Source organism: Nanorana parkeri, unplaced genomic scaffold, assembly GCF_000935625.1.
Source record: "Nanorana parkeri isolate BGI_ZX_2015 unplaced genomic scaffold, ASM93562v1 scaffold2052, whole genome shotgun sequence".
Taxonomy (NCBI): Eukaryota; Metazoa; Chordata; class Amphibia; order Anura; family Dicroglossidae; genus Nanorana; species Nanorana parkeri.
The window spans coordinates 138,292-165,165 of NW_017308320.1; the positions used below are offsets into that span (position 1 = coordinate 138,292).

Here is a 26,874-nt window from a genome sequence, read left to right on the forward strand (position 1 = left end):
TCTGCATAGTCTCAACAGGTCACACAGATTAATTGAATATCTCTGATATGTTTATTGAAAAATGTGACCGTGTTTATTAGATGGCTTCAAATTACATGCCATGAAATTTTTCAATAAACATATCTAATAGATATTGAATTAATCTGTGTGTGTGCCGGTGACCTGTTGAGACTATTCTGAACTTTGCACTGCGCCATTTGTGTGATCACCAGAGCACCACCACCATTGGAAGGTTGCAGACCGTAAGGATTGCGGGTGGTTCTTGGAAACATAGAAAACAAAAGGGAACAGAGCGCCACCTCCGTGTGTAAAATAGTTTATTAGGATAAATAAAACAAGGGATAAATGTACTCGCAAGCAAACGTTTTCATCAGGCTTTAACAACAAACAAGAGGCCACACTGTCTGGTAACCCAACATGGTATCACCCCAACTATGTAACACTGTAGCCTCCGGTCACATCACCGGCCGCAGTCAGCCAAGATTGACCCGTTTCTGGGGCAAGCCCCCTTCATCGGAATCATTGAGCCAAGATTGACTCAGTTTATTCTGATGAAGGGGGCTTGCCCCAGAAACGCGTCAATCTTGGCTGACTGCGGCTGGTGGATGGTGATGTGACCGGAGGCTACCGTGTTACATAGTCGGGGTGATACCATGTTGGGTTACCAGACAGTGTGGCCTCTGGTTTGTTGTTAAAGCCTGATGAAAACGTTTGCTTGTGAGTACATTTATCCCTTGTTTTAGTTATCCTAATAAACTATTTTACACACTGAGGTAGCGCTCTGTTTCCTTTTGTTTTCTATGTTCGTGGTGGAAGCCCCAGAGCCTTGGATGAGCAGCCCCCTAAGTCTGTGTGATAAACTGTTGATAACTTTGAGTCTGCAACAGCAAGTGGATCATCCAGCCGGCAGCCATTAGCGCCAAGAGTTAAAGGAAACTTTTGGTTCTTGGAAACAGTTGCACCTTTTTTTCTGCAGTCTTCTAGAAGGTCCAATGACAGCGGTGCTCATGTAATGAAGTGAGCGCTGGTCAGTCCTGGAGTACTGTCAGTCGAGGCAGTGTGATGTTCCTACACTCCGACAGGAGGTTATTAATTCTACAATGTAAGGACGCAACACAAATGGATGCTTTAGTAGCAAAATATTCTTGGTGACATATTCTTGTGTTCATTTATAGACTGTATGCATGTGAAGACTGAACATATCTCAGGGGACGAAGCGGAGAAAGAGACGAGTCTGAGCGATCCAGCGCCGTATGATGATGATGATTCTTCAGGTTAGTAGTAAAGCAAAGATACACTAATAATAATAAACTAATCACAGCAATAACACAAACCCGGTTATTTCCTCTTCTAGGAGGAGTTAGAGCTATTGACGGGTATTTCTAGGTTTCTACAAGACCTGGTGCACCTAGACTAAAATGTTAGAGTCTGTGGTGTACCATGATGTACCATGATAAAAAAAAAGTGGGTGAAGTGGTTTCTCCATCCATATGACTCAACATAAAAATCAAATGTTTGATATTGCTTAAAAAATATATATAATTCAAAAGTTAAAGGATAAGTTCACCTTTTGCAAAAGTTAAAGAAATGCATATTTAGTAATATTAAAAAAATGCATTTCTTTCATTTTTGCATTCAAGCCTGGAAAACATTGCAACTGTTATTCACTCGATCAGGGCTGCATAGCTCAGACTTCTTCACATTCTCTCCCAGGCAGAGCTCCATAGTGAGGTATAGAGTTTCAGTTAGAGATGGGGGAAGGACGGCTGGACTTCAAACTGAATTGAAACCCCTCATACAGCGTCCAGCTGTCCTCCCTCTAGGTAGACGCGGGAATAGGTACAGCTCTACCACATCTAACCAGAGGGAGAACGGCTGGATGCTGCATGAGGGGATTTAATGCAGTTTAAAGCCCAGCTGTCCTTCCCCCACCTCTCCTAACTGAAACTCTGTACCTCAGTACGGAGCTCTGCCTGTATGGAAATGTGATGAAGCGTGAGCTCTGCAGCCCTGATCGAGCAATCACAGCTGCAATGCTTTTCAGGCTTGAATGCAAAAATGAAAGAAATGGATTTGTTTTTTAATATTATCCAATATGCATTTCTTTAATTTTTGCAAAAGGTGAACTTAGCCTTTTAATAAAGAAAATGTTCCAAAAGTGTAATGCTAATATTGTTTAAAGAAAAAGTATACATCATGAGGTTCAGGTAAAGAAACCAAGTAATTAAAAAGCCAGCTTCTATAATTATCTACCCAACATGATATTAAAAGAGTTGTGAGAGCAAAATGCAGTTACAAGTGGTAATAGTAGAAATGGATGACCACAATGAAAGGATCATGGCAGAGAACACCTAGGGTCCCCAATAAAAGACCTGGGGCACCCAATAGAAGACACGGTGTATGTGCCTGCATGCTAGGGTCTAGCAATGACCCTAAATATGGAGAATTTGTTTTATTAAAAAAAAAAAAAAGCAGAAGTGGGTCTAAAGCTCTGTATGTTGATACTAACAATGCAGCACTGAGTCTAGAGATTAGGTTGTGGTTAGGGCTTACTCATACTAGATGTGGTGGAAGCTGCATGAGATAAAGTGAACGCGTGCCCTTGTACTGTCTAGCATAATTAATTTGGACATACATTAGTAATTTGTTTGTCTACTCCCATCAGAGTTGTTTAAAATCTTTCACTTGTTATTTAATTAAAAATATTTCTATAATTATCTAATTTGTGTTTTTATTTACATTATCTTCATTATTTAGGAACAGATACCTTATCTAGATCCCTTTTTGTCCTCCTGACAATGTTTTACCAGGCAGGAAGTAAGGGGAACTCTCCTACACCAGAATAAACATGCTTTTACTTAGTAGAGATGTGGACGTTCAGAACCCCTTTTTCTTTCTGTGCCCCAGATGAAACTATTGTCAATGGGACAGGAAGTGAGAGTGGATGTCTCTAACGCAGCACCGGATAGCATTGAAAACCCTACAGGGTTCTGGTCCTTCCCCACTCTATCCAAAACTAGAAAAGTTTTTGGCTTGACATACAATTTAACAGTTTTAATGTCTTAAACTTTTCACATTTTATTTGTTTTACACAATGTAATGCACTGTGACAGCTGCAGCCTGCGGGGTCCAGCTGTCACTGGGCCTCTTTCTGTGCAAGGCACAGTGACAGTCAGAGCCTGAAGGTTTCTTTTGTAAATCATTTACATCCTTGGTTCTCAACTGGTGGGTCGTGACCCAAAAGTGGGTCGCAACCCAGTGTTTAGTGGGTCTCCATATACCTTCCACTGTGCTAGGTGAGAGACTCCTCAACCTCCCCCCTACAGCAGCACTGTCAGTTCTCGCACCGAGCAGCCATTCAAAATATGCTGCCCGGCACAGAGTGTCGGCTTGAGGTGGGATGGGGCTATGGCCGCGAGGGAGCGCCATCCATACGTGCATTTCTTACAGCGCCCTCGCGTGTCCTGTAGAGGTGCCTGGACTGGAGTGGAGTGGCGTCAAATTCAGGCTCCTAGCACCTTTTACAGGGCATGCAAGGGAGCTGTAAGAAAGCACATATGGATGGAGCTCCGTCACTGCACAGCAGCTCACACTGGACCCCAGGATGATGATCCACTGTACCATACAATCGCAGCTACTAGGCGTTGTGGTGCGGGAGGTGCGTTGCATTGCCATTCCTTTTGAATGGCACCTGAAACGCACTTCCTGCCCCGGTAGTGTGGTACTGCAATGTTATGTGTTCCAGTGCTGTGCGACTTGGGTCACGACTTAATGACCGAGGACAAATGTGGGTCCTGAGGTTACACAGGTTGAGAACCACTGATTTACATGGTATCACCATGATTTGCGGTTCTGGTTGTCACATAATCCCTGATTGTTGGTAAAAAATCCAGAGCAGTAGACTGCATAGTCTTAGAACTAGAACCATGCCCACTAGTAGCACAATGGAATGAAGATTATCCTTCTCATATAACCGAGTACCATGCCTGAGAACAATATGCTACAGATTGCTGTAAAGAACAACCTTTTGGTTTATTTGTAGATTGTATGTATGTGGAGCCTGGCAGTCTGCCCGAAACAGAAGTGAAAAAGGAACCTGGGATGAGACATCCTGTGAACTATGATGATGAGGAGGATGATTATGATGATGATGAGGATGATTATGATGATGATGATGATGATGATGAAGACGACTCTTCAGGTATAATTTTGTACTACTACTAGCTGTAGTTATATCATGTACTGTTTACACCAGAAACTGAAGGTGTATTTGCATGTTAAAAAAATGAAGAAAGTGAAAAGTAAGTTGTTAACAGAAGGTGTAAAACATAATTATACTTCCGTATAGATTTTAAAGAAACAGGTAGTTAGGAATGTTTTGCTACAGAAGAGACCTAGTCTGTTCTGCTATAAAAAGCCAGCGTGCTTGCAAATTTCCCTTGGGGAGAAAAGGGGATCAAGTGGCTCTTTAATCTTCTTATAGTTTCCTTTCCTGATCTCTCTCCCCCCCCCCATCAACATAATGACATTTTTAAATAAAACCTTTCCATTTTCATGACATACTTTATTTGTAGACCCAGTGATGTCATAACTGGGTCTCTCTGCTTCTCTATGCAATGCAGACAGTTAATTGGCTGGTTCTGTGCATAACTTCCTGGCAAAACATCACAGCACCCTTCCTCGATGCTGCTCTCTACAGCCCTCAGGCCTGATACAAGCAGTGGGCCCCTGTTGAAAGTCATCATGCAAACCTCAAAATGTCTTGATGGGTGGATGTCAGTCTGGAGGAGTGGGTGTTCTAGCAGGATGTATTTGCATGCAGACCATTCTAGGTAACACTAGCATGTGTTGCTGAGCCTCCATGATTGATAGAGCTGAAATCCAATGAAAAAGGGATCTGGTCAGGGACAGGTATAGTGGGGAGGAAATGGATGGATGATACTGGATGTTTTACAACCAGGAAATGAGACTCTATTTGAATTGCTGCAGTTTTAACACACATGGTGAGAAGCTCACAGTGTGCAGTGAAATCAGAGGAAGCAATTTCCTTCCAGGAGAGGAGACGCTGCAACTGTGCAAGACTGAAGGGAAGGCCGGAGTTCAGATTTAAGGCAGGGTGCAGAGAGGACAATCTCTAAATATGATGTTACTCTGGTTCCAGTGGACAATCAGTTTTAGGGATAATGTTTGTCTGGTTCCTGAGTATTTCTTTATTCTCAGACTGATCTACTTGTAATAAATAGTATTCATGGTGAACATTCTTTCTTCTTATGAAGACTGTTTCTGTGTGGATCCGGAGCCTATACACAAGACTGACTGGAAGGCAAATGTGAAAATTAAACAAGAATTCAAAGAAGAGAAGATTTATCTGGGTGAGTATGAATTCAGAGATGTATTTATCTTGTAAATAATAATGACTATTAGGCTCTTGTATTTGTTGCTTTAGGAGACGGTCGCGTTACTGTGAATTTAGTTCGTTATTTTTAAGTTGCTCTTTCTCAGTTGTTGGCAGGTTTTGAACTTTATTGGGTTTGTATTCCTGTCCATGAAGAGAATACTAAATGCTGAATATATTTAAAAATAACCAGAGTGGACCACTTTATGTAACCAAACAATACATTATAAATGTATTTATTGAGTTTATTGCATTTTAAAGGATCATTAAAATGATTCTGTCTCTCCAGTGCACCATACATTTCTTATTGACCCTTCACTATAATCAGCTGGCCACTGCTGGCAGACATTTTTCAATGCTAATGGAAAGTTCCAAGGTTTTGCCTAATCAGAGCCACCCGGCACTTGTGCACAGTTGGTCACTCGAAGGTACTTCGGGGTATGTGCTGTCTGCAGTTTCTGGTTATTGGTGCTGCCATTTTAGATGTGATGTCAGCAGCCCCAACAGGCTCAGACCTAAGTGACACTTTATAGTATTCCCCTTTATACCTTTTCTGGCTACTACATAAAAGGTTGTGTAGGGAGTAACCAGCCCAGACAGTAATTAGACACCCCCAGAAGAGGAGAGGGCTATGACATGCAAGGAGAGAGGGGCTGTGCTAGGGAGTTGACTCTTCTGGACTAGTTTACATTTTCTAACAAGTTTGGAAGTGAATAAAACATATTTTATGGAAAGGAAAACACTGCATTTAATAATTGCAGGTAAAAGCACAGAAATGTAAGTGACAGGGTCTCTTTAAGCCTGCTTGTTCCTGTACCAATAGAATGTAGTATCTATAGAGGGGAGCATCAACATAAGACTGTTAGGTAAGACACTGAACTCTGTGTTTTCAGTAACATGGGGATACAGCTCATGCGCTAGCCCTTTTGGCCAAGACCAGAGCAGTTTTTTTTTATGCAAGGCCGCAATATCTAGCTGTTGTATACCACTCTAAGGATGATGGGTGCAAGTCCCCTGGCCTGCCCTGAAGTCTAGTGGGAGGATTATTTTCCTTCCTCCCCTGACCCGGGCTCTCTCTTTGAGCGAACTCCAAATCTAGTAGTCTGTGGTCGGCTTTAGCTGACCATGAGAGGAGTGGTCCACCTGGCTTTGACTAGGTGGACCAGAGTGCTTTGCCCTTGTCTGGTTTTTTTCTGCCCTGGAAGGTTGGGGGGGGGAGACGGACCAATTTGACACACCCAGTGCACCTTTTTGTGTGTGTTCGCCTGAACTTTTTTGGGTTCACTTGGTGTTTCGTTTTTGCACACCCATTGCAGGCTTCATAAAATATATATATATATATATGACCCTTGTGGAGTTAGTGTGGTACTGAGTCGTGGTTTATTACAGGTTATGGATGTTGTTAATAATGTTTGTGGAGACAATATTACTTTTACTGTAAGTGTGTACTGATGGGGGAAAACAATGTATGTTCTCATCCACAGAGGATGGGAAGAAAACAAATGGCAACAATACCCAACCCATGACTGTTGGAGATCCTGCTGAAATTGGTAAGTGAAGACTTTACAGTCCTAAAATATCAAAGTTTTTCATTTTAAACATACAGCATTTGTCATTCTGTTGGCCTTCATGTGTACAGAACAGTAGTGATGTAGTGGCCAGTGAATGGAACCACAAGGCACGGAGGGGGACAGGCGGGCATCTGACACATTAAGAAGTGTGTTGGTTGTAAGGTTTTTCAGGTTGCTTTGCTTTGCAAGGGAATGAAGCTTTCAAGAACTGTCAGTGGGACAAGTAAGTATAAATGGTCTTTTATAGGTTCAATGAAAACTGCAGATTTAAAAATGTACTTTTGAAGAAGAACGCCAGGAAATGTATGAACCTTGCAGTGGGGCTACCTGTGCACTGCAAGGGTTAATTGCTCATTTTGTGTCTGGGTTAAACAAAAAACAAAGTTATGTTCACCCAAAGTCCCGAGCCAGCTTCTTCTTAAACCGGCCCTTCCAAAACTCTCCCCCTCCTCTGAAACGGTCTAAGGCCTTGTAAATTATCAATGTCTATACACTGTGCATAGACGTCAGGATGCTAAGGAATATTATAATGTGGAGGAGGAGACAGGCTGGAAGGAGCGCTATGACACCTAGCTGTCTCAGAGCTTCGGGTGAGTATATCTTTTGTTATTTTTAGAACTAAGACACAAATGGTTTATATGAAGCTGTCCTCCATAGATTTGTGTATATGTGTGTGTGGGTCACACCTGTCCAGTAGCTTCTTATACGGTTCTAGCAAGAGATGCTCTGGAGATCACCTCATGAAACACTAGTGGAAGCTGCTGTGCAGATGTGGGTGTGATTGCGAGGCGAGTATGCATCTGAGGAAGAAAGGTTAGGTCCGCGGAGTGGGTGAGGGGTAAAAAGGATAAGTGCATTTTGTTTGGAAGTGCACTTCCCCTATAAACTGTACATAAACTTAAAAAGTAAAAGATTTGCAATGTTATATGGAACATCTAGAATGGTTAATTGTGCCAAAGCACTTCCCTATAATATGCATCTTGGCTGGAATTCCTCTTTAATAATAGCAGTGCACTTCCCAGTATGTGAGTGTGCTTGGGCCTTCCTGTTCTGTTGCCCCATACCGGTATATCTGCAGTGTGAGGCCACAGGCACTGCTGCCTCTGATTGCTAATCTCAGGAGATTTGATGTGAGATTTGGAGATGTCAGTATTGTGCTGCTCACTGTTCTCCTAGCCGGAGGCTATTAAATGAAGAAGCAAAGCTCGGCTCCCCCTTTAGCAAGATGGACACACACACACACACCAACCATGTAAATGCCTACTAAAAATACATTTGACTAACTTGTTTCTTTTGTTCTGCAGAATGGATAGTAGAAGATGTGGTCACCCCAGTGCCCCAACAAGACCCATCCAGAAAGGCAGAGGTAAACTACTGGTTTGTGAAGAGGGTGGCAACAAACAACCCCAATGACAGGTCCTCCCATTCTTCTCATATTCAGGATCAACAAGACCATAAAACTTCCGTTCAGCCCTTGTGCCCAAACCCATCCATAAAAAAGCACTGTAAAAGGCAAATAACTCCTAGAGATTTGCGCTTCATTTGCCCTGTGTGTCCAGAAACATTTGAGGGTGTCTCAGATTTCTTTGAGCATCAGAAAGTCCACGAGAATGTGTGTCCAGAGTGTGGGGAACAGTTTTCTAATAGGTCGGCTCTCGAGGCGCATCTGTTGCTGCACCTGGAAGACAAGATACGCATATGTGAGGAGTGTGGTCAGTGTTTTGGCACGCAGGCTGAGTTGGAGAGCCATCTGAGAACCCACAAAGGAGATAAGCAGTGGTTGTGCAATCAATGCGGCAAATGCCTCTACTCCAAGTCTGGTCTTGACAGGCACCAACTCATCCATATAAGAGATCGACTTGTTCCTTGTCCGCAGTGTGGCAAATGCTTTGCGAAGCAGTCGAACTTCGAAATGCACTTGCGTCTCCACGCTGGCGAAGAGCTCTACCCGTGTACGTTGTGCGAAAAACTCTTCCCTACAAAGTCCGCCTGCGAAAGGCACATCAGGGCCCATACCATGGAGCGTCCACATGCCTGCCCACAGTGTGGCAAGAGGTTCCTGTACAACGGCTGCCTGATTAAACACATGCGTGTTCACACAGGGGAAAAACCGTTTGTCTGCGATTTATGTGGGAGGCGGTTTGCCCAAAGCTCAAGTCTCAACAGCCACCGAAGGCTTCATGAGGACGAAAAGCCATTCGTTTGTAGAGAGTGTCAGAAGTGCTTCAGCAAAAAATTCAATTATGATATGCACATGAAAATTCACGCCAAGGAGAGACTGATTGAGCAATTGGCTCGACTGAAATGTGACAGTGGCGATAAGATGGCGGCTCCTTCTGGAGAGGCAGAAAATGATAAACCTGTTAACAATGGCCCATTTAATGAGAGGACTGCTTTGGACATCAGACTGCCAGATCTTGGTGTGTCAGCAAGGTGTGACCGCACTAGTAGGGATGTTGGCAAGGCCCCAGTTTTAGACCTCTTGCTTGATGATAGGCCCCCCAGAGACGTCATGTTCGCCGAGGCACCAGGTAATGGCGTCTCATTTAATAACTCTACTAAAGATGTCTCAGTTAATGATAAGTCTTTAGAAGATGTTACTGGAGCGCCACCCATTAAAGAGGCCTCGCTTAGTGGAAGCTCCATGACGAATGTCTTGTTAGGCAACACACCAGATAAAGACATTTTACGAAGTGATGAGTCCATGAAATATGTCTCACCTAGTGACAGTCTCAGAATTGGTGCCTCTTTTAATGAAAGCCAATGTATAGATATCTCTCTTAGTGATTCATCCATCTCAGACGAATCATTTGGCGAGATGTTCGACGATGACGACCCCTTAAACGAGGTGCCTTGGAAATCAAACCCGGAGGAACGTCAGCACATCTGTCCCGAGTGTGGGAAGAGCTTCCCCTACAATGGCTGCCTGGTTAAGCACCTGCGAACCCACACCGGAGAGAAGCCTTTCCCCTGCCCGGAGTGTGGAAAACGTTTTGCACAGAAGTCAACGCTGAACTGCCACATTAGGACTCACACAGGTGAACGGCCCTTTCTGTGCCCTCTGTGTGGCAAAGGCTTCACCAGCCAGTCCCACGTAGCCCGCCACCAGGTGGTTCACCGGTCAGACCAGATGTTCTCATGTAACGGGTGTGGGAAAGAGTTTTCAGTGAGGTCTTATTTGTTAAAACATCAGAAGAGGAATAACTGTGTACGAAAACTCTGACTTTTACCTTTTTGAAATATAAATAGTTTACTTTTATTAATATGTGTTTTCTGTATTTCTTTAATAACGAGCCATTTTCAAAATGTTTATTTCTTTATGCACGGGCACATCCTGTTTCCTCTTTTCAATTGCTTAGTGATTAAGGTGTAACATTTTTATGTGCTTCAGATTACAACGTATGACCCTCACTGTACCCATTTCCTTCCCAGTGTTGCTTCCTGCATGTGAGTGGGTAGGCAGATAGAGCTGAACAGCATCAACTTTGCCATCGTTCTCAAGAATTAAACCTAAAATTACCTTGCTAGGCATCAGATTAGGTCTCATTCAAATGGCAAATTATTCACTTTTCTTTAGAAAAGGGTCAAAGAAATGGATGTAGTGTCTATATCAATAGATTAGTCCCACCTCTATATTTTGTCTTTGTACTTTTTTGTTGTTGTTATTTATCTACTATTTTTCTTCATTCTCCTATCTCCTGAGCAATCTGAACTTAAAAAGAGACCTGATCTTCATAGTACAAAATGGCTGCTGGATCATTACTTACACAGGGAAGAGGACGCTCTCCCCGCCCCCATGTGATAGTGATGGCCAATTATCAATCACCAATGCTGATACTTTGGAGGAAAGGAAGTGAGTCGCAGTGGTGATCTACAATTCTCTATTTTTAAACCAATAATAACAAAATGAAAGAGAAAGTTTGAGAGTACGTTCACACCAGCAGCCACGCTCCACAACAACGATTGAGTGAGTGGCATCGCACTTTCTTTTTTTCTTTTGTAGAATTTTTATTGAAATGTCACAAGTCGCCTGCGTAAAAGATTCTTCCCTTCTCATTCTCTCACAGGAAGAAAGTGAAATATGTGAGTAGAGCTCCAATAATCATTTAATAAGAAAATACTTTTTAGACTAGTTTAACCTGACCCTGAAAATGAGCTCCTAAAAGGGTTCTGTCAGAGTAAAGTAACTGTGTCTCCTGATGGCCAATTAACTACCCATACTGTAGCAGAGTATAAATGCCAATCCGCACTCACTTAGTGACTCCTCATTGCAGGAATCCATGTTGGGTAAAGCTCCAGTATTGGCGCTTACCTGGGTGGATGACATCTTTGCCCACCTAAGTGACAGTGTTTGGGCCCCGTGATTGGCTGCTCACATGGGGGTGGTCACATGTTTCTGCATACCCAGAATTGTACAGAAAATACACAGCCACGCCAAATTGAAAAATACACAGGAGCCTTTGGAGAGTAACAAGGCTCGCTCACTGCAGTGTTATCTATTTTATGCCTAAATCTGTACATTTTTCAGAATTCCACAACAGAAGAGATCTAAGATGCTGATGGTGGTATTTTCCAACATAACTGATTTTGGGTCTGATATGAGGAGTTCAGAAGGAAGCATTTGTTTTCATAGTTACATAGTTACATAGTATTTGAGGTTGAATAAAGACATTAGTCCATCAAAATAGAGTTTTTATATGGCACATTTTCATAAACTACTTTTTAGAATCCAGTAACTATAAAAATGGCTGCTAACAGTGGACATTAAAGAGACCTGTCAGTTTTCCAAATAAATGCAAATGACACTTCCCCTGTAACAGAAGAGGTAATATACTCACCTCTCTGGTTGCCGTAGTCATAGTAGGTTCCTCCAACATTTGTTGGAGAACCATGAACCATGCCCTTCTCGGCCACAAACCGGCTGATAGGATGACTGTGCTGTTCAATCTGATCATCTGTACTATTTTGCCTAGAAGAGCTGCTTGGGGGAAAGTAGAAGCCAGATGAAATCCCCACTTGTGAGGTAGTGTATCCAGTCTGAGTAGACTCCCCTGTAGACTCAGTGAAAAGAACATTTCTAGCATCTTGTTTTGCATGCTGTGGTGAACAAGTCTGTCTGAGGAAGGCCCTAGCATCTGACTAGGTGCTGAAAAATCTATGTAGTTCTCTGAGCCCTTAATGTGAAATTGTGTCAGGGATTCCAGGTTTTCTTCGGCCCATTGAGGGATAGGATCCGCAATTCTTCAGGCACTAGGATTTGGTGCCTCCTTGATGATTCAGGTATGCGACTGCTGTAATGTTTTCCGAGAGACTCTGAACATGTTTTCCCGTGGAAATTTGTTTTGAAAGTGAAAGGGTCTGCCCTACTGCTTGGAGCTCCCTTGTCAGTGCAGAAAACTGGGGCATCTATTTGTGTTTAGCAATATCTACTTCCCCATCCTGAGGTGCTGGCATTTATGGTAATTCCTACATGCCCCAGGTAGCGCCAGTGGAGGCCCTGAGTCATATGTTCCTTCCTGATCCACTATATCAGGGAATCTTTCATTGAATTTGTTATATGAAAGGTCAGTCCAAGTCCTCATTGTAACTTTTCAAATATCTCTGTATTAACCACTAAAGGGTCTTGCGTGCATCTGCATGCCACCCCTGGAATGGCTGCTGTCATATTATGCAGGATAGATGAGAACATTCCTTGTCACTTCCTCCCTTGTGGGTGTGAACAGTGGAGAGTCATCCAGATAGGGTGTGATCCTTATCACCTGGGTTATCAGGATTACCATGATTTTCGAAAAGGGGATGGGGGGAGACGGTCTAAGTGAGCTTGAACTTGTATCTCTGCTTGGACACATTTAGAATAAACTGGCTGGGGCTCCACTCTGTCCTATTGGGGGAAGAAAGCCCCTCATCTCGGCTTGAGGCTGAAGAGGAGCTTTCCAGTCAAGGGAAAGCCATAAACTCTGCTTTTGGAGGTAGTATCTCCTGACCAGGTCTTTCCTGGTTTCCATACTGCACACCATATGTGCTATGGCCTTTGTGCTAAAATATCATTCTTATGGTTTCTGCAGAGGTGTTTGGAGAGACTCCATCACATCTATGCCTGCTGATGTCTGAAACAGATGAGTTTGAAATTGTTCTATCCAGAAGTCTAAGTTGCAGACAAAGCATGTATTGGCTAGGCTATGTTTGAGCAGTGAGCCCCTTTTCTTTCCAGGCCATCCTAACGGGGGCTCCACCTTTCTATCTATGGGAGCAGTCAGCTGGGCCATATCTATCAAGGATAGATCGGATTTCTTTGAAACTTTTTAACTAATGAAGCATCAAGTTTCAGGCATTGAGCAGTGCGGCATCCACACAAGACTGAAGATGACCTGGCTGACACCCAGAGTCCAGTCCCTCAAGATGGCATAAGCCACACTGGGGCAGAATGGTGCCTGCTCCAATGAACAGCCTCTGCCTGTGCCTCACGGAGTATCAGGAGAACCCAGCCAGGTAAGTGGTATTAGAGGTAACGGAAAGTATGGCATATGTGACCCCAGCCAAACGTCCTCTAGGGCCCATCTGCCACAGGACCCACTGGCCTGCCTTCTAGACCAGGACTACTGAGGGAGAGGTATCTGACACCTGCAGTTGACCCTAGAAAACAAAAACTGGACTGGTGTGTATCCATGTAGATGGGAGATGCAAGAACTTTGGTTGCTGGCTCCTGGGAGTCCTTTTAAACTTTCAAGTCAAGTATTTCCTACAGGTGGGCGGAGTCATTTTTCCAGTTGACTGTCCTGTAGGATAAATTAGGGAAAAATTACTTGACGTGATCCTTAATGCACAGGCTATACCTAGCTGGTAATATTTATAAGTCATAACGCTGTTGATCCATCGAATATCCAAATGCCTTAGGAAATCAGAAAGGATTTTTGTCCTTGTTGGAGCAAATTGGACCATGCTTTATATGGATTTTTTACCCATCCTTTGGATCAACTGAGAGTTTACAGTTCTGTGTATACAGGTAGGGCTGCAACAACTAATTGATTATGAGAATAGTTGGCAACTATTCTCATTATCGATAAGTTGAGAGGGCGGGAAAGCGAGAGAGGTTGTTTTTTTTGGGGGGGGGGTTTTAATGCAACTCATCGATTATTTGAAAAAAATAATCGGCAACTAATCAATTACGAAATGAATCGTTAGCTGCAGCCCTATATGCAAGTTTACAATGTAATGATTCATTCATTTTTCTATGAGTTGACTCTTTATTTTTTTCTTACAAAATTTTTATTGGATTTTAAGTTGCAAATAAACAAACAAAACATAGAGAACAGAAGCGAGCTGACGCAGCAGTGAAAGTACAGCACAAGTGAACATGCAAACTGAATCCTATAGTTACAGCAGTAAGGTAAAAAAACAAAAGTGCATAAGAATAAAAAGATAGAAATTAGTCCATTCCGTAACAAAATCCAGATTATTCCTGATATAATCAACAGGAATCTGTGCGGGTGAGCAGCATAGCCACTGTCAGCAATTCAAATAAAGTGGCAATTGCTAACGTAACAAAAATCTGAGAAATAGCTGAAGGGTCTACCTCTCGATTACAGTGAGAGGAGTTGGAAACTATGTACAAAACAGAGGCAGCAGAGTAAGGAAGGAGCCTGGGAGGGGAGGAAAAAAGGGAGGAGGGAATTAGTAAAAGAAGGAATAAAATGAGCATAAAGGTGCCCATACACTGCACGATTCTCGTACGATAATCGCGGGACATCCCGCGATCGTACGATAATCGTGCAGTGTATGGAAGGCGTGTGACCGTTTCTACTGTACGGTCGCACGTCTTCCGTCGAACCAGCAGGCCACTAACTCGCCGAGAATCGTACGATTCTCGGCGAGTTAGTGGCCTGCTGGTTCGACAACTGCCGAACGGGCCGGTGTGCGCACGCGCACACAGCCCGTTTGCAGTCATCGTAAGCCCGCCCCTCAGGGGGGCGGGCTTGCGATGATCGAGAGTACGATCTGCCTGTCCAAGATGGGCAGATTGTACGTTTTTTTTTTAATCACTTTACAACCATCGCAAGACTAAGGTCTTGCGATGGTTGTACAGTGTATGGCCACCTTAAGAAATAAAGGAGAAAGAGGGGCGCGATTAAGTAAATAAAGCTAAGGTATAAGACTGCGGTTGGATGCCTCTGGTTCGGGCAAAAAAGAGGGCTTGGTTCATAGTATATTTAAAGACTCTTCAAATCAGAATGGGCCGGCCTAGGCAATCCATGGTCTCCCAGATTTTCTGAAAATTATTGTAGGAGTCAGCAAGAATTGCAGACAGACTTTCATTTATCATAGTACCAGTAATTCTGTCCTTCACCTCTCCAAAGCTGCTTTTCTCTTCTTTTTTTCAACCTAACTATGTAACTGTGATATATACACAACAGGTAGGTATGGGTCAGGTAGGTGCTGGAACCCCTCCAAACACCTGCCTTCTGCTTCTCTCTCAATAGTGAATGTCACTTTATACAAACATTCCCTGGTGCTAAATCAATCTCTGGCATTTAAAACTAAGGGTGCCCACACACCTTACGATAATCGCGGGAAATCCCGTGATCGTACGATTATCGTAAGGTGTGTGGAAGCCGTGCGACCTCTACTACTGTAAGGTCGCACTACTTTAAACTTACGGACATGTTCGAAAACCCGCCGAGCATCGTACGATGTTCGGCGGGTTTGTGGCATGTCCGTACAATAACAGCCGTACGGGCCGGTGTGCCCGTTCGGCATTGCGGTCATTGGAAGCCCGCCCCTCAGGGGGCGTGGCTTGCGATCATCGCAAGTACGATCTGCCTATGTAATATAGGCAGATTGTACGTTTTTTTTTAAGTACCTTACAACCATCGCAAGACAAAAGTCTTGCGATGGTTGTAAGGTGTGTGCCCAGCCTAATGCACCAGGAAGATTCACCGGAAATGTTAGGTGAATGTCAGATTCTCTGCTTTATAAATGTACCACTAAGTCAGTGCCGGAACTACAGCCGCAGTGGCCGCTATAGAGCCAGGGGTGTGGGGACCCGGTCAGCAGCAGGATGAAAAGGCTCTGCAGGGGGGGTCCTAGTACTGGCCATTGGCCAATTCCAGCCGGCAGCTACACGGTCTGCATCTCTGTCAGATGCAGACCACATAGCTGCTCCCATCGGCTCCGGCACTCACTAGCTCCTTTCGGTCGGAGTACTGACAGTTCTGAGCTCCGGCCAAAAAGATTAATTAGTAAGGTCTGCATCAGACCTTACTAATCACCACTGGATCACCTGGAAGGGGGGCAGTACAACGTTTTGCTATGGGGTCCTGTGATTTCTAGTTACTTGTGCCCTAAGTGTTTGTAAGTAAACTTTAAAGTGACACTAAACTCAGGAGTTAAATCTTAAAAATACCTTCAAGAGCCTTAACTATTAACAACAATGTATCTTATATGTGTATCACTCGGCTGTAGATCCTCCAATCATCTCTGAATTGGTGCTGACACTGTCCTTCCTTCTGGGATGGGGGGCTACTTTTGTTACCCATGGTCCCTGTGTGTATTGTAAAGTGGTCACCGCTCCAAGCTCACTCCTGTGATGGACTACAATCTCATTACAAATTAGTAAACTAAACATGAGATTGTAGTCCATGATGGTGCTCTGCTGTCCGTGTGATGACTGTCCTCCCTGCCATGGACACAGTGGTGGAGGGGGGACTAGCTGGGCCGCAGTGGCGTAACAACCGGGGGTGCGGGGGGGGTCACTTGCCCCGGGCGCAGGACTAATCACAGATCAGCCCTGCCCAACATTGCTACTGGGAGATCGGCTCTCCCTGTGTAATCAACAAGGCTCCGCTGTCCATGTGACGGCTGTTCCTGCAATTCATTAGAAGCTCCAAGAGTGCAGAGGAGAGCCGTCACATCACATGGACAGCGGAACCCTGTTGATTACACAGGGAGAGCCGATCTCCACGTGTCAATGGTCGGCAGGGCTGATCTTTCATTTTTACAGATTGGTCTTGCGGAGACAAGGGAGGTTCCCAGCCCAGCTGGGCCCTCCCTACCAGTGTCATGGCAGGTGCCCCTGGGTTGGCCTGGCACTTCTTATCTGACATTACAGAATGCCACTTCACTTCTCCCCCTGCTGCTTCAGACATTGAGGGGGATTTATCAAATCTGGAGCAGCTGTGCATGGCAACCAATCATCAGCTTCTCTCTTTCATTTTCAAATCTGAACTGAAGAGAATCTGATTGGTTGCCATGGACAATTGCTCCAGATTTGATAAATCCCCCCCCCCCCCATGTTGATGGGAAAGAAGAACACTGCAAGTAAGCATTGAAAATACTTGTTTGTTTTATTCTGTGCTTTGCCTAAAGTTGGTGACAGGTTCTCTTTGAATGTTCCCTTATTGTACAAGCCGGGAGGATATAAACTAAGTGCTGTGCACCTGACAGGAACTGTATTGTGGACCAGGAAAAGGGCGCCAACCCTCTCATTCACACCCCCCCTGTATTTCCACATCGCTGCACTAACTTTTCCCCATTGATTTAAAATCACAGGAAAGCCGAGCGTTAGAGCTGATTGGCTGCCAAAAATCACCTGACCAGGCTTGCCGCAGGGGCTTCTGGGAATGGTAGTCAGGCGCGGCGCTAGTCTTAGTCATTCTGTAGTTCCTTGGACTACGCTTCCCGGCAGGCGTGGAATGGTCGGGAACAATGAGCCAATCGGCGCCCTCTTCCTGCCCGGAGTCCTCATCTGTGCCTGCAGCAGGTATGGCTGCGACCCTCCTCACCCCCTGTGATGGGGGATCGCGTGTGTGCATGGCGGGAGATACATCGCACAGGGCTGCCCTGGCTGGGGGGGAGAGCCCGCTGCGGGCTGTGTGTTGGCTGGGTGTAGTGGCAGAGCGGTGCTGTGTATGAATGGAACTTGCCATCGTGGTGCCATGTAAACACGCATTGTACACTGCCGCCTGAGAGACACGTTGTGTAGATGGATACAATGTATACATTATACACCGGCTGGGCTCTGAGTCTCCTCTATAATGTATATAAATAGTGGCAGAATGTTACAATGTATCCCTGGTACTTCCCATCATTGTGTTATGTAAACATGAGCAGTACAGAGTCTGATCTATAGAATATATAGACAGATACATTGTATACATCATACACAGACTGGGGTCTGATCTATACAATAGTATATAGACTGTTACATTGCATACATTATACACTGGATGGGACCTCACCTGACCTGTATATAATTAGTAGAATGTTACAATGTATCTCTGGTACGTCCCATCATTGTGTTATGTAAACATGAGCAATACAGAGTTTGATCTATACAAAACTGTATATGGACTAATACATTGTATACATTATACACTGTATGGGGTCTCCTATATAAATAGTGGCAGAATGTTACAATGTATTTCTGGCACTTGCCCATCTTTGTGTGATGTAAACATGATTGGTACAGAGTCTGATCTTTACAATATATAGTATAATATAGACAGATACATTGGATGGAGTCTGATCTTTTCAATATATAGTATATAGAGAGATACATTGTATACATTATACACCTTCTGGGGTCTCATAAATAATGTATATAAATAGTGGCAGAATGTTACAATGTATCTCTGGTACTTCCCCCATCTTTGTGTCATGTAATCATGATGTGTAGTGCTTGTAGATTGTAAGCTCTCACGAGCAGGTTCCTTCTAATCTTTTTGTTTTATACTGTCTCCCCATACGTTGTAATGTGCTCTGCAAACCGTTGGCACTATATAAATTCTGTATAATAATCATCTATTCAGCCCATGATATACATGAGGGATAGCTAGACTTCATCCCTCCGGCTGTGGTGAAACTACAAATCCCATAAGGCATTGCAAGACTCTGACGGTCACAGGCTTGACTTCCAGAGTCAGATGGATGCTGGGAAATGTAGTTTCACCCCAGCCGGATGGCCAATGTTTGACTACTCCTGGCCTGTGTGGGATAGGTACATTACACTGGCTGGACCAAATCTGACCTACGAGGTGTGATCAAAAAATACGGTGAATGTTTAAATGAAAAAATTTAATTATAGTAACAGACACATTGCCATTATTCACCCTCAAAATACTCCCCCGCCCCCCCATCCCGCTTCTAACACACTGATCCCATCGTTCTTGCCACTTTCCAAAGCAGTTCTGGAAGTCCTGTATTTTGAGTGTCTTTAGTTGCTCTCTCATGGCCGCCTCAATGTCCTGAATCGATTTTAAACATTTACCCTTCATGGTCATTTTGACTGGGGGAAGAGCCAGGAGTGGCACGGTGCCGGATCCGATGAATAAGGTGGATGAGGACACAATGATTTTATATGACAGAAATTTCCATACCAGAAGCAATGTGTGACACGGAGCGTTGTCATAATGGAGGATGAAACCGATGTGTCACTCGCCTCATTTTCCTTTGTTAAAATGTTTTGATGGGAACCATAAGAGATGTTCAGACCCTCCGAAATTTCCCTAAAAGTCAATTGTCTGTGTGATCAAATCATTTCACATTCTCTTGGGATTTTGATGTTGAAGGACGTCCCGATCTCTCCTCGTCCCGATCTCTCCTCGTCCCGCTCTCTCCTCGTCCCGCTCTCTCCTCGTCCCGCTCTCTCCTCGTCCCGCTCTCTCCTCGTCCCGCTCTCTCCTCTTCCCGCTCTCTCCTCGTCCCGCTCTCTCCTCGTCCCGCTCTCTCCTCGTCCCGATCTCTCCTCGTCTTCAGCTGATTCACAACCATTACAAAATCTCTCGAACTGTCTTCATGGTCACTGCAGCAGCACCATAAACTCATTTTATTATTTTGTGTGTTTTCTTTAGCACTTTTTTGCTTTTTGAAACAAAATTTAATTGTAATACTTTGTTCGTGATCCATGATTTACAACCAACTGACTGCACTAAACAAGTTGAATCCTGTCACACACACTGTTAATGTTAGATGCACCGCCTCTCGTAGTGCAGAAGCATTCCCCGTATTTTTTCTTTTTGTTACACCTTGTATATATAAATCGTGGCAGAGTATAACAATGATGTATGTATGTCCTGTCCTGTCTGTCTGTCTAGTAGCAGGAGCTTGATCTGTATATACAGTGGGGCAAAAAAGTATTTAGTCAGCCACCAATTGTGCAAGTTCTCCCACTTAAAAAATAACAGCGTATCATTGGTACTTCACCATCATTATGTGATGTATACATTCCATTACATCAGGGGTAGGCAATTCCGGCCCTCCACCTGTGCTTTAACTACAAATCCTATCATGCCTATGGGAGTCATGCCTGTCGCTGTCAGTCTTGCAATTCGTGGTGAGACTTGTAGTTCCACAACAGCTGGAGTGCCGGAGTTGCCCACCCTTGCTCTACACAGTCTGATTTCTAGTAAAGCAAAATACATTATACACATAACACAAGGCTGATGTGTGTATAAATGGCGTTTATGTGCCATTAAAGGAGAACTATGGGGTAAGTGTTTTTCCCCATAGTTCTCCTACCGGTCACTGGAGGACATAAACTAGCATCCTCCCGTGACCCAAACCTCAGTATATCGCGGTATACTGAGACCGCAGCAGTCGGGATGGATCCCGACATTACTGTCGAGATCCACCCAGCTGCGTGATTGACAGCTGACTCTGCATATCTAGAGGCAGAGCCAGCTGTACCCGCCCCCTCCCCCGTCCGTTCCGCCAGTCAGCGCTGGAGGATCGAAGCAGGGAGGGGTGAATCCCTGCAGGGAGCCGTGAGTGATGGTCACGGGTCTCTGCAGGGACATGATCGAGAAGTGAGCGAGCGACGCTATGTGTTCACTCACTTACCGATCTATTGAGCCGGTGTGTGACAGTCTCATTGTCACACATCGGCTCGAACTATGAGAATGAGTGAGTGTAAATCTCTCACCTCATAGTTCTTCTTTTTAATGTATTGGTGAAACGTTTGCCGGATATAAATATACATAACATATCATGAGCTCCCTATAATATTCAGTCCTGTGTGGATTGATATGTTGTATATTGGGGACAATCCAGCATGTGTTATATGAGGTCACAAAGAGGATCCCATTGTCCGTGTATGATGTAAGCGTGTTCTGTTATGTCTGATGTGTCCCATATACTGCAGGGTCCGTGCTGAGTGTTAGCGTATTGCTGTCCCTTCATAATGTGGACACATGTATTCTACAGTTTTATGTATTGAATACATTATATGCAATAGACAGGACTGTCCTCCGTGTACACTGCCCAAGGGAAACGCCCAGGTCCACTTGGAGGTTGTAGTTTGGTTATGACCTGATCACAAATGATGTGACCTCCGTTCCTCCACCTCTTCATGGGCTAAATTGACCATTTACTCCTGGATGGACAGTGATACAGAGAGATGGTCTTTGTATATTGGATACAAGCTCCCAGTTCTTCCAGGAGCCCTCAGAATGTTGGTGGTAATGCATTGTATTATTTTCTTTCAGGAGTTGTTGGGTTGTGTACAAGAAGTACAGGGTGATCTGTACAAAGACGTGAAGATGGAGAACTACCGGAGCCTCAGTTCTCCAGGTAAGAAAAAGGATCATATCTGAAAAAGAGGCTTTCTGATGTTATATAAGATCCTGGAGGACTTTAAGTAAGGCCGGTTAAATGCATGTGACCCTGCACACAAAACGTGTGCTGAGATCTGTATATTTATACACAATGGCGCTGTCCACATCGGCCCCTGTTGATCCATTACATTTTTAAAGAGTCTGTAAACTTCCAGAGTTTACCTAAAGGATAAGTTCACTTTAAAACACAGTGTACTTCTGCACTTTGCCCATTCCTCTGACCTGACCCATGCTCTCTTTTCATATATGCATATTTACCTCAATCTAGCGGCTTCCAGTATTGGTTTATATCCAGCGCTGCAAGTCTTCACTGCCCCTACCGTGTCTACATATTACAGCCCCCTAGACTTTTATGGGGGTCGTCTTCACTTATCTCCAACTTCTGGATACATCCCCATAGCTGTAATGCGCAGGGGCAGCCAGGACAGTGAGTTTTGTGTCACTGGATGTAAACAACAGCAGAACCTGAGGCGTCACATCGAGGTAACTTAACTATGCATCTGTTGAGTGGGTTAGGTTAGGTAGGGGCAAAAACAATAAGTGCACTTTCTCCTAAAGCACACACATCCTTTAACCTTTTGCTAGCCACCCTCCCTCTCCACAGCTCCATACTTACTGAGCTCTTGCTGCCACGCCCCACCTCAGTGTTTACATCCTGCAGCTTGCTTCTTTATACTGATGGCCCCATAGACTATAGTGTGGTCACCTCCTAAGCATCTCCTTTGTCAGGAGAAGTCTATGGTGCTCTACTGAACACACCGGACATTAGAAAGCAGAGGCTGGCTGCAGGATGTAAACACTGCGGTGGGCAAGGGAGCAATGAATTAACTCGCTGTCAGCTGGAAAGGTCCTGTAATGGTGCAGGGGTCAGTGGTAGGAACTAGTGAGCGCTGAAGGGGGTACAAAAGACTGATGCGCTCACGTTCTCCCCATCAGACAAAGTTTTTATTAGAGTTTGGCACCAGGGTTGCTTTAAAGGAGAACTATGAGGTGAGTGCTTTTCACTCACCTCAGTTCTAGCCGACCTGTGACAATGAGACTGTCACAGGTCGGCTCAGTAGATCGGGAAGTGAGCGAACACATACCGGCGTTCGCTCACCTCGATCCTGTCACAGCTCTCTGCCATGACAGGGTACAGCTGGATTCCCCCCTCCCCGCTCCGATCTGCCAGCGCTGACTGGCGGAACGGACGGGGAGGGGGCGGGTACTGCTGGCTCTGCCTCTAGATAGGCAGAGCCAGCTGTCACTCACGCAGCTGAGCGGATCCCAGCACAATTGTCGGGATTTGCTTCAGCTGCGGCGTCTCAGTATACTGAGCCTAGGGTGACGGGAGGACGCTAGTTTGTGTCCTCCCGTTACCCTAAGGAGAACTATGGGGAAAAGTCTTAACCCCATAGTTCTCCTTTTAAATGGCACTGGGGATTGAACATATTTACTGTAATGGCCGTGTCACTTTAATTGTCAGACGGGCACCTGCGCCTACAAATGAAAATGATTGCATTATATGCATTGTGTTCATAATATTACTCATATGTATGTAAAACCGCCCACACCTGTATAGGATTCCAGAAGTTTTGCTGTGCAGTCTATTGCTCTATGCAAGCTTCCAGTATGAAATATAGTGCCCCATGAATGCTGGGGGGAGGGTTAAGGAGGGGTGCAACCCTGAGACTGGCCTAGTATCCAGAATATAGCAACAATCAGGAGTTGGTGAGATGGACTCCCGATCCCTTGATCACATTGACAGCCAACCACAGTGATCACCTCCAGCATTATGAACTCTTAAAGGGCCAGCACAAGCGGGTTGTAAAAGGTTAAATAAGGCCGGTCATTTTGCTTATAACTCCTTGAGCAAGGGAAGCTCTGGCGTATTAGTACTGACACTTTACATCTTGACAGGTGATGAGAATTCAGATTCAGAGATCGTCGTGACAATTGATGATGATGATGATGATGATGATGACGACGAGGATGATGATGAAGATGAAGACTCTGGTGAAAATAATCTGGTGTCTTGTAAACAAGTAAAACCTGCAGGTCAGTAGTACAAATGAGAGACACAGGACTTGTCTGGGCAGCAGACTCTAGGACCACACAGCCTGACACTTTCTTCTGCTAGCCCTGAGTGCTGAGGAACTAGCTTATCCTTATGTCTAGAAGAGTAGGCTCTCCTTTCTTCCTGAGAAGGTCTCTGTCCTTCATTGTCTTACCATTATTATAGCTCGATCCTAAGCATCCTAATAATTTTCTCCCCACTGTTTGGGTGTGGACCGGGCTGCTTGTGTTTTACCTCTCTGCGACACTGGCTCTCTTTTCATCATCCCTGAGGGTCCCCAAATGGGGCAGACCACTTTTCATTCCAATATTACTAGGTGGGTTTGGTGAATTATCACTCAGGCCTATGTTTTGAAGGATTAGGTTCCCTTTCCAGATTAAGCTGACTCTGCTAAGAGTGTTGGGACTTCCAGCTTCAGAGTTAGGTTTCCTAAATCTGTAAGGCCACCACCTGATCATCTGTTCACACTTTAGCAAAGTTTAGTCAGTTGGCTGTTCAGGATGCTAGCTTGGGTTGCAAAGTTCTTCAGATGGCCCTCTATTATAGTTCCTGTAGAGGTTTGTATTTCACGGGCCTGTTAGCCGTTGTTTGGCTGTGTTGCCCTCCCCTCTGTTGAACTGCTTTTTGGACTTCCCATTGGTTCCAGAATTCACTTCTTGTGTCCTGTTATGTACGATGAAGAAAACAAGATTTTTGTCTTACCTGCAAAATCCTTTTATTTTAGCAAATCACAGGGTGCAGGACCCTCCGCTCTGTCTTATGCATTTCTACTCTGCTCGCTACAAAACCGAGACCGGCTGGGAGTCAGAGGGGTGACATTGGGCTCTCTTAGCAGCTTTGATATGCCAGTGTCCAATCACCTGAAGGTAGCCGCATAATCCAATGGTTAAAGAAATGGCTCTCCTATGTCCTATGATGTAGTTCAAGAAATTAAATTTTAGTAAGAGTAAAAGTAAAACAACAAAATCCTGCTTTTCTCCAATTATCTTCCAGGACAGCAACCTGAGAGATGATTGGATCTTCAGTCTACAGGAAACACAATTAGACAAGGCAATGTTTGTTTCTCTGTCCCAACTGGATGGCCTTGAGGTCAGCAGTCACCCTCTGTGGGGCTCTGCTAGGGTACTGGATTCCTGAGCCTTGCCTTCTTGTGGTACAGAGGTTGTTTCCATAGAAGAGGTAGCTGGGTCTCTCCCAAACCTAAGGGTAGACACTCAGCCTATCTTTCCCCCGGGCTATTTGCCCTGTCTGTCTTTTACATAACTAGAGAGCTGATACTGTAGAGTGCACTGTAGTAGGACTTTTTGGCCTGAGTATTGAACAATATAATAATATATAGATGTCTCTTTTTCAGATGATAAATGGACAAAAAGCCAAAACCACAAGAATACTGTAACCGGCTCCAATGTTCCACGTGTGGCCCCAAAGACTAAGCCCAACAACTCTAATCCTGATGGTATGAACCAACTGCTTCACAACAATGGCTTCTGATTATGTTTTCACTGTATTAATCTGTGTGTGTCTGCCATTTACAAAGCTATCATAATTTTCCAAGAAACCGAGGTAAGGTTCTATAGAATATAGGGATGCACTGATACCGTTTTTTTGGGGGGTACGGGTAATGACTCGCCGTCCGGCTTCCTGATTGGCCAGCTTTCCGACCAGCTTTCCGACCAATCGGGAAGCTAGGCGGCGAGTCATTACATGCTGCCCGGCTTCCTGATTGGCCGTGAAGTCGGCTCCATGCTACCTCACCCCGGCCAATCAGTAAGTCGGGCTGCATGTAATGACTCACTGCCCGGCTTCCTAAAACCAGAGGTTCGGGTATCAGGCTAGGCATCGGAGCATTTCGACGAGCACTCGCCCAAATACTCGGTATCGGCACCAATTCTAGTATCGGTGCATCCCTAATAGACTATATAGCCAGTACATATTTCTGTCCAAACCTATATCTTTACTTTCTGTCCCCCCAGGCCATCTGTCTTCTGCTGCCCCCCTCCTAACCCAATTATCTGTGTAGCCAAAAACTGGGTACACATGGAGCGAATTTCGGGCCGATTCTGCAGGAATCTGCCAAAATTTGGTCAGTTGGTGACCCTCTGCCCTTGACAGAAGGCGATCGTGAGATTGACTTTTGCCAAAGGGAATTTTGCTGAATGGAGCTTGCTAGATACAGTTCAGATGGCCTCACATTCGACTCTAGAATACTTTAGTATACAGAGGGGTTCATGGTCGCCCGACTGCAAGGTGGCCAGTTCCTGTGGCTGCAAAACAAGCCCAAATCATCAACTCTCCACCACTGTGCTTGATAGTTGGTATGAGGTGTTTGTGCTGATATGCTGTTTGGTTTTCACCAGACATGGCACTGTGCATCATGACCAAACATCTCCACATTGGTCTCGTCTGTCCAAGGTACATTGTTCCAGCAGTCTTGTGGTTTGTTCAGATGCAACTTTGCAAACCTAAGCTGTGCTGCCATGTTCTTTTTAGAGAGAAGAGGCTTTCTCCTGGCAACCCTTCCAAACAAATCGTACTTGTTCAGTATTTTTTTAAATTTATCATCATGAACTTTTAACAGGCTAACTGAGGCCTGTAGAGCCCGAGATGTACCTCTTGGGTTTTTTGCCACTTCTCTGAGCATTGCACAGGCTGACCTTGGGGTGAATTTGCTGGAACATCAACTCCTGGGAAGATTGCCAACTGTCTTGAATGTGTCTTGACTCCTGGGAAGATGATCCCAGGTTGATCACACTTGCTGATGATCAATTAATCAGTGGCATTTGGCAGCACCTGGCTGCTACCTGGCCTCTTAATTCCCATGGAAGCAGTAAGGGTGTACTTAGTTTTTCACGCATAACTTCTTCATTTTGGCTTTGTTTGTAAAATAAATAATGACACAGTGTAATATGTCATCTAAGGTTGTATTTACCTAATTTTAAGACCTGCTAAGGACCAGATGGTTTTTATTATATCCTGAAGAGGGTGTACTTTGTCTTTCACACAACTGTAGCTCATTATAACATTACAGGGGGACTTGGATAAAATAGGGCAGTGGGCAACTGTATGGCCGATGAGGTTCAATGTTGATAAATGTAAATTTATGCACTTTGAGGTTAAAAATAGGCAAGCAGATTACACATTAATGGGAACTCCACTAGGGAAGTCACAAATGGAAAAAGATTTGGGGGTCATAGTAGACCACAGGTTGAATAATAGATTGCAATGCCAGGCCGCGCTAAACGAAGC

General features: G+C 44.5%; 2 protein-coding genes and 1 long non-coding RNA gene across 3 annotated transcripts in view; all 3 read left to right on the top strand.

Annotated features, from left to right (window-relative positions):
• Window positions 1–4,224, top strand: part of LOC108800516 (zinc finger protein 777-like) — a 13,421-nt gene extending 9,197 nt beyond the window's left edge. The window contains exons 6-7 of the mRNA XM_018572506.1: window positions 1,176–1,274; window positions 4,043–4,224. Coding sequence (XP_018428008.1) covers window positions 1,176–1,274; window positions 4,043–4,224 — 281 coding nt within the window. The remainder of the gene's footprint in view (window positions 1–1,175; window positions 1,275–4,042) is intronic.
• A 2,663-nt stretch (window positions 4,225–6,887) lies between these two features.
• LOC108800517 (zinc finger protein 835-like) lies at window positions 6,888–10,201 on the top strand. Its single transcript, XM_018572507.1, has 2 exons — window positions 6,888–6,945; window positions 8,271–10,201. Exons 1-2 carry the CDS (start codon window positions 6,918–6,920, stop codon window positions 10,187–10,189), a joined length of 1,947 nt encoding a protein of 648 aa, XP_018428009.1. The 5' UTR covers window positions 6,888–6,917; the 3' UTR covers window positions 10,190–10,201.
• A 7,449-nt stretch (window positions 10,202–17,650) lies between these two features.
• LOC108800522 lies at window positions 17,651–23,553 on the top strand. The gene is made up of 3 exons (XR_001942106.1): window positions 17,651–17,722; window positions 21,444–21,528; window positions 23,472–23,553. It is a non-coding gene; the product is annotated as an uncharacterized LOC108800522 (long non-coding RNA).
• The last annotated feature ends 3,321 nt before the right edge of the window (window positions 23,554–26,874 follow it).